This window comes from Nuphar pumila, chromosome 14, assembly GCF_984573655.1.
Source record: "Nuphar pumila chromosome 14, dmNupPumi1.hap1.1, whole genome shotgun sequence".
NCBI lineage: Eukaryota > Viridiplantae > Streptophyta > Magnoliopsida > Nymphaeales > Nymphaeaceae > Nuphar > Nuphar pumila.
In genome coordinates, this window is record NC_143262.1 from 76,954,455 (window position 1) to 76,967,103 (window position 12,649).

A 12,649-nucleotide genomic window follows, 5' to 3' on the forward strand; every position below is an offset into this window, starting at 1 on the left:
TTCAAGATAAATTCATGGCCAATGTTGCCTTTCAAAACATTTGTCAACTTGGTTGAAGCTCGTGCTTCATCTTGCTTTGGACCCAAGTGATTTGAATACAAGTTCATGATCACCTTTTGGCATCAGGGAAATTAAAGGCCGGTATCTGAGTCATAAGGTGGTTATAAACTTCAATGGATATTTCTGCTTGGTGATGAAATGGGTTATTCATATGCTCAGTGGCATTCAACATTGCTATTATGATTCTATATCATGATTATATGAATGTTATAAATATGTGATAGCCCCCTCATGTGTGAACTAAGTATTTGTCATTTTTTATATTATTGGTTTGTCTTCATTGCTCTACATATTTTGATTAATTGTTTCTCTTTTTTAAAAGGGAGTACTGAGTAAGTTCTTGTGTGCAGACAAATTATGTCAAAACTGGTTTTATTTCATACGGTTTCTTTTAGCTTGTAGAATTCTTGATATATGTGGCATGATTTCAGTTCCTTTAGACAAGTTATTATTTGTTTCTTTACCCATTTAGTATGTGCATTCATGCATACATGTTTGCTTTTATTTGTGTGGGGACACTTATTGTTATTTTATTAGGTAACTAAATCCTTTTTGTTGACATCATGCTTAGGTTGCCACTCTCCATTACTGAGGCCATCAGAATGAAGGTTATGAAGTGTGTAACATAAATAGTATCCTAAAATTTAAAAATAGAATGACTGTTGTCTCATAATATATCATACCTATCATAAAATCGTGAAAATTTGGGGAAATGTGGAACTCTTTGCAGGAGGTGGAGGGATGAATCAATTGATCCATCTGATCCTTTGTCAGCATGGGACTGATGGGAATTGAGCTGGCAGCTTCCACCTTAACAAGCCAGTGCTCAAAACCCTAGACAGCATTGCCCAATAGTCAAATAGGTGCTTTAACATGATCAAGAAGATCATAAATACAAGAAAAGACCTAGCCTAAAGTAGATGCAATCTAGAAAAAGAAACAGAAAGAAGGAAAATTGCATGAGGGAATGTATCTCGTGCTAGATCCTCTATTGTGTGTAACTCATGATATAGGTTTGTACATATTGTACATGCAATATGCCTATATGGTTACATCACATCCCTGCAAGGCTGAGAGTTCGAGCAGAGTATCACATTAGAATTATTGTTTTTTGCATTTTAGCCTCCAATATATTGCAACTTTTACAACCATGATCTAAACTGATTATGCAGCTTATCTAGTCCCATTTGAGTTATGAACTTGTTTTAGTTTATCAATTGTGTCATTTACTAAAATTTCTTGTGCTTTGCAAGCTGATTCTGATTGTTGTGGAACTTTAAACTAGTAGATTTTGAGATGGCTATCTCATGCAATTAAAATTGCATTCACATCCATCTATCATTTTGCATTCTTCATGCTACAATTTTGTGCTTTTGTTTAACTGACATTTGTTTTCTTTTAAGGTTCTTGTTGCTTTGAAGAAAGGCACTCAATTGCTGAAGTATGGCCGCAAAGGGAAGCCAAAGTTTTGCCCATTTAGAGTTTCTCATGTAAGTTTGCATATCTTATTGATTATCTTTTCTGGGTACTTTTCAAGTAAATTCTGTTGTGTGTTTTCTTATGCCACTTATTGCTATTGAAATAAACAAAGGGAATTGACTTCAAATTAAATGCATGGAATAGTCAATTGATCTGTTGTTACTTTGCAAAACTCAGTGTTGATTGATGCAGCTCGCTATAATTGATAGTTTGTTTCATGCATATAGTTTGCATAAGGAGAAATGCTATCCCTATGCATAATTTTCCCCAATTTTATAGGCCACTGACATGCTGCTATTATGTGCGAGGAAAAGAAGAATTAAAATAAGAAATGAGGCAAACGATAGAGATAAGAAAAAGGGGGACACTGCAAATGCATCAACGCATGAAGAGTTCATTCCCTAAGTTCTCTGATGTGAGTGATTTGGATTCTGATGTGATCAAGGGAACATAACATAAAGTTGAATAAGATAGCTCAAACTGGTTAGAGTCACACCATCCTAACCAGGGGGTCTTATTCAAGTCCTTGCGGGGGCTATCGCTCAGCTTGACTATCTCAGAAAGGGAGCATCTCTTAGAACATCTTATGACATACTCTTCTGCATGAGAAAACATTCATGCCTTAGTAATCTGGATATTCTCATTGGGTGTTTGTTAGCCAATTTGATTGGATTTGTGGACTTTGATTGTCTCGAATGTGATATGATCTGCCTTATTATCTGCATTTTCATGGTTGGTTAGCCACTCTACATGCTTCATGCATTTAATGCAGAGAGAGAGAGAGAGAGAGAGAGAGAGAGAGAGAGAGAGAGAGAGAGAGAGAGAGAGAGAGAGAGAGAGAGAGAGAGAGGTGTATATCCTCATACTCATATTGGAAACTTCACAAAAATTGCTTTCTCATGTCCACAGCTGTTCTCAGCAAGGTTTTTCTTCGATTTTTTTTGAAAAGTGTTTTTTCTTGGAAAAATCTTGGAAGGTTAAAAATTGAAAAATATAAAGAATAATAAGACATAAAAATTAATAGGTTTTCTAGTTTTTTTGTGAAAATATGAAGAGACTAGTAGAAAAGTTTTTAGAATACAAAAGAAACAAAAAATAGAACATAGGCTTATAATATATAAAAGTAAGAAATTTTTAAAATCTGACAAAAATGTCATGAAATATATTTTAAAATCTAAAAAAAATAAGATTTTTTTAGAATCTCACTAAAATATCACAATAATATCTTAAGCATGCATCTATCTATATGTTCTGATTCTGAAATACTTTTTTAAGATTCTGTAACGTGGAAATCGATGATCTCTTTCCTAGTACCCTGTATATTCCTAGTTTGCTGATAGTATACGTTTATATGGCTTCTCAGGATGAATCAACTTTGATCTGGTTTTCGAATGGTGAAGAAAGAAAACTGAAACTTGGTTCCATCTCCAGATTTATTCCTGGACAAAGAACGGTTAGTTACATGTTTTATCATTTAAATATTAGTAATGATATGGTGCTCCTGGAGAACCTACTCCCTTTTATTAGCTGTTGGATCAACGGCTGTCAGACATGCAAAAATATGGCTGGGTTGCACTTTAAATATTCATGCAGCTACCACTTAAATGGTAGCTGCATGCTTTCCAAATTCCCATGCAGCTACCTTAAATGGCTCTCTCTCACACACATGGATGCATACGTGTCTCTCTCTCTCTCGTCCTTTCTCTCTCACACATGACATGGATGATGGCATGTAAGTACATGCATCCATGTCCAACGACCTCTTTTGGTTTTTAAAAAAAACTCTTAGTTTCCAATGATCTCTCTCTGTACTGCTGGACGAGAGCTCCACTCATCCTCTTGGCTACTAATGGTCTCTCTCTCTCTTGTTTTTGTGTGCATGATCTGTTCTTCTACATAGCATTTAGTCATATTATTACCCAACTTAGTTTTGTTGTTTTGTCAATGCCATTTTTCGTTAAATCAGGGACATCTTTCTACCAGCTAGGAGTAGAACACTAACAAATTTTTTTGTCTTTTTCTATAACTGTTTTCTGCATTCCTTTGATTTAGGTGGAGTGCGCTGAAAAAGAAAAACAGGCAAACAATAGAATTTAGCATATATAGATAGAATAGACCTACAAATTAGGTCCAAAGTCTTACCCTATGTCACAGGGATTCGGCCAGACAGGTGCCGCACCCACGTCGACGCCATGCGACGCGGATGCGGCACCCGGTGCAGTCAAACCGACCCTGGGTGCGGTCAACGCACCCAGGCTCATTTTGGTCCATTTTATTTTACCTAGTTATGGCCCGGTTTGATCAGAAGCTGAGTAGAATCGAGAACCGGCCTCGAGACGCTCTGCTGAACCAGTTTGTTGGCAAAATCGGTTACCTGAAAACTGGAGTAGCCGAAACGCGTACCCTTCATTGCTCCTTTGGGGCTCCACCTGAACCCGAGGGAGAGAGAGATTAGTACCTTCAAACAATAAAAACAGTAGTGTGTGTGAGAGAGAGAGGGGACGTTGGGATTTTACTTGAGATAAGGGGTTGAGGTGGGGAAGAGGGTGGGGAGAATGGTGGTGGGAATCGTCCAGAATGGCAAACGCAAGTTGGTGGGCGAGCTTCTCCATGGAGGACGTGAGCTCGCATAACTCCAACTCGAATTTGGAGGGAGGGTGATGGTTCAGACAATAGATTTCGTCCGGGAACACATCGGCCGACAGCCAAAGCTCTCCGTCCTCCACATTAGGAGCAAAATCTGCCATCCCCCTAACCCCCGAGAGAGAGAGAGAGAGAGAGAGAGAGAGAGAGAGAGAGAGAGAGAGAGAGAGGGCTTGGAGGGAAATTTAGGAGGCCACACTCTCTTGATTATATGGGGTAAGGTAGGCGCCGTGACCGAGGTTTTTTTTTATGGCATCGAGTGAGTGATGCGGTAAACAACGATTGAACATAAAAGTCAAGACTTTAATCCGTAAACCGCCACCTTTATTGAATTTGGTATAAAAGTCCTTTTCGAAATAAATCTAGCCATTCGATTTTTGCTTTAGAGCAGTCATGACTTAACTTTTAAATGGTGATGGATGTCAGAGGAAGTCAGTGAAATAACGTTCCTAACTTTAAACAAGAATAGTAACTATTGAGTATTGAGAAACAAAGATGCAGGGTTGCGAGGGGGGGGGGATTTTGGCGCATTCGGAAATTAAAGGGACTGTGGCTGTTGATGTGACCGCTGAGTCACATGACCGCCTGCTGTCCTTCCTTCCCGCTCGGCGCCACTTGGCTCCTACCCGCCGGACGGTCCGTACGCTACTGTGTGTCCAAACCAAAGTCGGGTAAAAAAAAAATTAACCTCCCGTGTCGTGTCTGCTTGTATTTTATTTTAGTAAAAAATACACAGCGAAGTTGGGACCCGCGCCGGGGGAACACCCGGACCCTCCTATATATATATATATATTGTTTTTTTTGCCGCACCCCCGCACCCAAGTTTTTTGAAAGTACCGCACCCCCGCACCCGCACCCGTACCCATGTGACATAGGTCTTACCCATTAATTCTACCATAGCTTGGTCGGTTGTTACAATTTGATGACACTCGGGTTAACATCTGGCTTGGTCGTTTTTTCTGTGCATCATTGTCACAAGACTCACAACCCAACTCAGTTTCAGCAAACCGAGTGAGTCACGACTTGGGTCATGTTGTGCAATGGTCAAATAAAACTTGCCTGAGTTGGCATGACCGATTCCATTGGGTTCCCTGACGCTGTATGAAACCGTGTTTCATGCCATGACCTGGTTTCTTATTTAGAAAAAAAATGGTTTTGGTTGGGAGGTCATTCTTATCATTTGATAAGTGACAGCATGGTCATTGGTCAAGATATGTTTATAAGATGAGGCTTCCTCAATGCATGTGGTTACATTTGCCAAAATGTAAAACTTGTACAAAATGTTGATCTAAAGGGTTCTGGCGTTTTGTATATAAGAGTCTGTCTTGTGGGTTTTGGGTGCTTATGGTGAAAGGAGAATGTCGGTAAAGATGAAGAAAGTTGGAATTCTGTTATGTATGGTTAAGTGGGTGATTGGTTTGCTGTTTGGGATCCTAATTTTCTATGCTCCTAGAGCTCAGTCATGGAGCAAAGAAGGCCATGTTATGACCTGCTGGATCACTCAGGTTTTCCTCCCTTTATTATCATGGTCATACTAGACTATAGAGTAGATTGTGTCACACATGCACATTCGTAAAGTGCATGTGTTTGTGTTTTTCATGCTTTCATCCATTGAAATGAGCCTTAAAAGGAGCAAAGCATGATACATTTGTAGAAGGTGACCGTAAAACCAAAAGTATATGAGAATTTACCTAAACTAAAAGGTTGAAAAATCCAAACAATTCTGATGCTAAAAAAATGCTAATTGCTTAACATGTTTGTGCAAAGTGCTACTTGTCAATAAGACTAGCTGAGAGATCCACGTATGCATCCATGTGTGTGGGAGAGTCATTTAATAAAGTAAACTCTATCTTAAAAGCAGGGTTTCCCTTTTAATGAGAATTTGGAAAGCATGCAGCTACCATTTAAGGTAGCTGCGTAGCTGCATGCATATTTAAAGTGCAACCCAGCTATATTTCTGCATGCATAACAGCCGTTGGATCTTTACTATTTAAATATATGAGCATTTACTGGTGAACTTCATTAGCTTCTGTTTCTTGAATTGTAGTTAAAATTATCTTTGACCTTCAAAGGAAAAAAAATGAAACTATGTTTGCTATTGTTGGGCAGGATCTGTCTCTATTAATCAAATTTTATCTATGTTGTATTTCAGCCAATTTTCAAGCGACAGTTGTGCCCTGAGAAGGATTATTTGTCCTTTTCACTGATCTATGACAATGGTGAACAATCTCTTGATCTGGTAAATTCACCGTCCATGTGTGTGTGTGTGCATGTGATCACGTGTTTCAGTTTGTTTTCTTTTATGATGATGAAAATAGCTTCAATTTGGCTACTGTAGGTTTGCAAGGATAAGATTGAGGCTGAGGTTTGGTTTGCTGGACTGAAGGCATTGATTTCTTCTGGCCAACGGGGACGGTCAAAAATAGATGGCCGGAGTGCTGGAAACTTATATTTTGATGTAAATTTTTTCCTCTAAATTGAGTCCCATAGGTTTCCTGTTAGATTAAATTCTTTTTTCAATATCATATCACATCGTGCTGATAATATATATGCTGTTGATATGATATTTTTATATCCTCGAGGGTGCTGATTATATATATATATATGTATATATATATTGTTGATAATGTTTGCGTTGAATGTTTCATGGATCTGATGTAAAAATCTGATTTCCACAGTTGCTTTAGCAGAGAAATACATTATGTTAAAATTTTTTGAACTACAGATAGGTTTCTAAAGGAATGTAAAAATCAATAGCTCAAACTACACCAAAGTTTCAGAAGAAGATCAATTCTTTAATCAACACGTTGAATCCAAAGCAATTTGTTTTTATGATGAGGAACCCTCGCCAAACCAAGGGAAAACCCCAGGAGGGGCCCCACGACCACTCTGCCTTACGTGGCCCACCTCTAAAAGCTACAAACACACCCCGTGCACCAGCAGGGTTCGATCCTCCATCTTCAACTCAATGCCTTTACAATCACCCCATTGGTCACGCCGGCGGCCCTTGCAGTGGTTTCTTACTAAATAAATTATGACAATCTTATCTACAAAGTCTTGACCATAGTTACCAGAAGCACTACTATCAAGTGGGAATCACGATTCCTAGGAAGCGAGAACCTAAAGCTGTCTAGAATTGCGCTCCCATACATGGGAATCCTGGTTCCTACACATGAGAATCTTGATTCCCATGGTTGAGTTTCTATTTTAATTAAAATTCCAATTTCCAAGTTGAGGAATTTCAATTCCTCAGGGATTCTAGTTCTTAAAACTTTAGTAAGCAATTTAGCATGTGCAAAATTAAAAGCTCCAATGTATAACTTTTAAGAGGGTAGCCTTTTTCTATTCATACCTTTTTTTGTGTGTAAAACATGTAATGAAATATGCGGAAATAAAAAATGAAAATACAAAACAAGGGCCTCTAGAGGCTTACAAGATCATAAACACAAAGTGCACATACACATAAACACATACAACTAAGGGACAATACAAGAGCACAAAGGCAAAAGAAGGTATTCTAACCAAATAGTTATGAAGTTTTAAAACAAATATGTATATTTTGAAGTTTGAACAAGACTAACACTCAAGTAAAAATTTTCAAACAAATTAGCAATAATTTTTAGACAATCATTAAGAAAGATAAGAGGAGCATACCTCAAAGAATTTTTTTTTATGAAATCAATTTTGGACAATCATAAACCCAAATCAACATATTTTTCAAAAAAATATAAATATTGATCATAAGGGAATTTATTCGCTGAAGAACATATAAATAATCAAGAAGTGATAAACAATCATGTATTAATAATATCCCAATTTTTTATAAAAACACTTCAAATAAAACAAATTATGAATTTATACTAAAAACATGCATATTAAGTATAACACTTCAAAAAACAAACCCTTAAGAAAAGAGGAGTTAATTAAATTTATGCATTCAACAATGTGAACAAGATAATCAATTCGAAACACACACACACACATATATATATATATGCAATATTTTTAATGCACATAATAATGAATAAGAGCAATTTCATAAATCACAACCCATTAGAATTCACTCACACAACCTAGAATGAGTTTAACTACAAGAAACCAAATCACAATCTTTAAAACATATATATATATATATCAATGAAATTCGTGCAATTTTATCAGTAAACATTTTTTCATACAAGGAAAAAATAAGTAGTAAAAGTTTAGAAATATCATGGAGAGATTTTAAAAATCCCACAAATATCAAGAAATGATATTTTGCAAATTTTAACAATATTTCGACCACCACAAGCAATCACTTCACTAGACCTCCAAACTTCAAAATTTAAGTGTATCAGCTACTAGAACAAGAGAACAATCGAATGCCACTTATGGGCTTAACAAACACACAAAAAGTGTGAATAACCATTGGGTGTACATAACTCGCCACATTGAAAACATCTATTGTCTACATAAAATGACTATCAAAATTCAAGTGTATCAGCTATTAGAACAAGAGCACAATCACAATGCCACTGATTTGCTAAATAAAAAAAATGTGAATAACCAATGGGTGCACATAATTCTCCACATTGAAAAATATCTCTTGTCTACATAAAATAAAACATAATAGGAGAAAACTCGTGAGGTAAGAGAGCTTGTAATGAAAACAAACTAATGACACCAAGAAGAATAATGATACCAATTTTAACAATCTTTCGAAACACCATGATTTTTCAAAAATAGATAGCCATCATAAATAAACATAATTATAAGCAACCAACATAATAATAATGGCCAAATAAACAAATGAGTGATACAACACACTCATAGAATTAGAGATCAAACAACTTTGACATGAGGTGCATACATAACTCATCTCAACAACTAACCTTGATCTAATAACAAGGCCAAAAAGAAATGAAATCTGTGATGGACAAAATAAATGTCATAAGAAGGCAATACATACTCATGGAAATCAAGTGAATTCATGTATGGGAACCAATTTGAAAAACAAATTTTCAAATCAAATCAAATCCAATAAAGGTAGATGAAACCTTAGAATGAATATAGTGCAATGGCCAATACAAACAAGTCTACTATGAGACAACAAAGACATACAACATTAAAGAAGGCCAAAACATATATAGAGATTCTCAAAGAACTATATAGAAAACCAAGAGCATATACAAATACAACTAATCATGGATACTCATAAAGCGATCAAAATTCATGTATATGCAATAATCTTAATAACTTAAAGCCACATATCATATAAAAAACTATGAAGAATCACATAAGATATGTATAAAAACATTTTTACGCATATATGCAAGTAATAGATTAGTCTAATACAAGAAAAATAACATATGATACGTGGCATAATTATCCACAAGGGATGATCACAGGGTCCACAAAATAAGGGCCAACAATAACATAATTATTTTTAATAATTTAAAAAACATTCATAAAAGTGAATAACTCCTATAAAAAGAATTCATGCTCAATACCTTATGCATAAGGATCATATATCCATATAAAAAAAACATTTATTCAAATTTCAAAACAATAAAGTATCCATGATTACTAAGATCCTAACCACATAATTTTTTTTTAATATTTCATAAAATATTTTATGTTTCACATAATAATACATCAAAACAAAATCTTGTAAAACATACTTGTAAATGACACACACAACTATTTAAAAATAAACATTTTAAATTATTTTAAAGTATTTGACAATTTTGGAAAAACAAAAAATTTCAATATAACAATAAATATGAACATGCTTTTACATTTATAACCATGAAGTGTTCGACTAGAGCATCTAAATGCCAACAACACATACTTAAGAATACTAGATCATATACATACATATAAAACAAGTTTAAAAAACTAAGATTCAAAAAAGATCTCATAAAAACATACATATATATCATTTCACAAGATCAAACAAATTTTATAAACCTTATAAAACATTTAATAAGAATAAATCCAACAATAATTTTGAAAAATGTTTAAAGATTTTAATTTTTAACTAAAATAACCAATAACTTTTCAAAGATAAGAAAAATGAGTGTTTTCTCGTGCATAATGCATGAGATAGATAACTCAAGTAACACTAAAGATTTAAGATACATATCGGGTCAATATTTCTCTTGAATCCAAGCCACACCACGATTACGAACCTTCACGAAGCACGAACTTGAACCAAATAATCCAAAGACCCAAAAAGAAAAATGCCAAAAAAGATTTTTTTGGCACCTATGTCACATAGGTGCGGGTACGGGTGCGGATGCGGCACTTTAAAAAAGCTTGGGTGCAGGGGTGCGGGGAGGGTATATATATATATAATTTTTAACAATTTTAAGTTAACACTACATGTATGTGTGTGCATTTATGTATATATATATATATATATAATATAGATAAAAATGGACTTGATTAGGATTAACTGAATCTACTTTTGGATAGAAATGGACCTCAGTGTGGTGGACTTCACCTAACACAAAGGAAGTTGTGTCCAAGTGTCGCACCTGCTTAGGTGCGGGTGCGACGCGGGTGTGGTACCCTGTTAGAAGAGTCCATGTGACATAGTTTGACGTTGATACCATGTAATGAAATATGCAAAAATACAAAACAAGGGCCTCTAAGGGCTTACAAGATTATAAACACAAAGTGCACATGAACATACACAAGTCCAACTAAGGGACAATACAAGAGCACAAAGACACTACACAAGCACTAAGTGCATTCAAGACAACAAAGAATTTAAAAGAGGAACACAAGAACATTAAAAATATATATTTTATTGAGCATGAATGCTTAAGAGAAGCATTAAAGAATAAGAGGGGGTTCATCCCTATTTATACACAAGCGGTAGTCTCAAATAGAGCTGTTGGGCTGTTCTATTGATTAGTCAATTCTACGTTGATTAGTCAAAAAAAATCCAACTCTATTTGGTCTTTGACCAAATAGTCCCTATAAAAACAGAAAATGACAAAAGAACAAAATAAAGCAAAAGTACTACTGTGTCCCTAATGGACACAGCCTATTACAAGGACCGAAATGACCAAAATACCCCTAATGGGTATTTACCTATTACATCATTATAAATACATATATATATATATGTATATATATACATACAACTTAACAAAACATTTCAAAGTATTTGTGTCCTTTGCTAAACTTAAATAGACAATCTTGCATGTGCTAAATTAAAAAATGTTAAGGGCATAAAAGATTACCCTTTTCTTATGGGTACCTTTCTTTTTTGCAAATGAGAAGAGAGTCCTTCTCCCTCATTATTATGTCCCTCACTTTTTAAAAGGCAATTTGCACATTTCTTATTGTATAAAAGTATCATATAATAGTTTATTTATATTGTTAGACTTAGTTGAAGTTTCTTAAAATTGTAATATATGTGATGAATTTACACATTAATTGCTACACATTTTTTTATTACTTCAATGTTTTGTATTCAAATCAAACTCCAAAATAAAATTACGAACTTGTAGTTTTTGAAAGTTTTCATTTTTATTGATTGTATGCAAGTGTGTTATTTAGTTATTCTATTCAATGATCTTAGATAGTTTTCTAATAAGCTGACATAGTTGTCAATTGTAGACATTATTTCGTAATTATTCATGGACACCTTTTTTCTTCAAAAAACTTCATTACTTAAAAGATTTCTTACATCCATCATTTTATCTTTATTTCTCATAATTTCTTATATTGCTTCATAATCGATTCCCCCTACTGCTTCCTATTCACTTCTTGCTTCCCAATTTTGATTTCCGTCCTGCTTCCCATTTTCAATTGCTGTTTTGACAACTATGATTTTGACTATATATATAGTAGGTGACAGCTGCCTACAACTTTTCCTGGCCTATCGCCAATCTACCAGGTTTTTTAAGGTTTCCCCCCCTTAAATCTGACCATACGGATGTGTCCTACATGCTTGATTTTATAGGGATCGACTCTTGGATTGTCCGATTTAGACACATAGGTAGGTTTTTAAGACTTAAAAATCAAAGGTTTAAAATTATCATAAATATCCAAGGTTTAAAAAATCATATTTTTAATAAAAAAAATGGTTCAAGTGTTGTTTCCTAGCAAATCAACCATGCCCAACACATCTGCATGGACAGATTTGCGAAAAACTACCTGAAAACACCTGTTCACATGTGGTAGGATGGGAGTACGCCAAAAAAGCGGTAGGCAGCTACCACTTTTCCTATATATATCGATAGATAGAAAGTGGTAGCTGCCTACCAACTTCTCAGCGAGACGCGAGTGGATGCGTGCCCGTGTGATGCGCATCCCTCGCGTTATTTTTTTTTTTCACCCAAAAGGGCTTTAGTGGCAGTTGTGACAGTTGCTAAAAGTCATTTTTTGTGACTTTTAGCTTGCGACCGTCAGATCACGTGCATTCTAACAGTCACGCCGCTGTCTCACTAAGAAGGTGGTAGGCGGCTACCAC

General features: G+C 35.2%; 1 protein-coding gene across 2 annotated transcripts in view; it reads left to right on the forward strand.

Moving 5' to 3' along the window:
* Positions 1-12,649, forward strand: part of LOC149817019 (PH, RCC1 and FYVE domains-containing protein 1-like) — a 38,475-nt gene that overhangs the window by 2,047 nt on the left and 23,779 nt on the right. Inside the window, exons 2-5 of one of the 2 annotated variants that reach the window (XM_089988166.1) lie at positions 1,464-1,550; positions 2,903-2,992; positions 6,335-6,421; positions 6,521-6,640. In XM_089988166.1, the coding sequence (XP_089844292.1) occupies positions 1,464-1,550; positions 2,903-2,992; positions 6,335-6,421; positions 6,521-6,640 (384 nt within the window). The remainder of the gene's footprint in view (positions 1-1,463; positions 1,551-2,902; positions 2,993-6,334; positions 6,422-6,520; positions 6,641-12,649) is intronic. The other variant, XM_089988167.1, reaches the window with a different exon arrangement.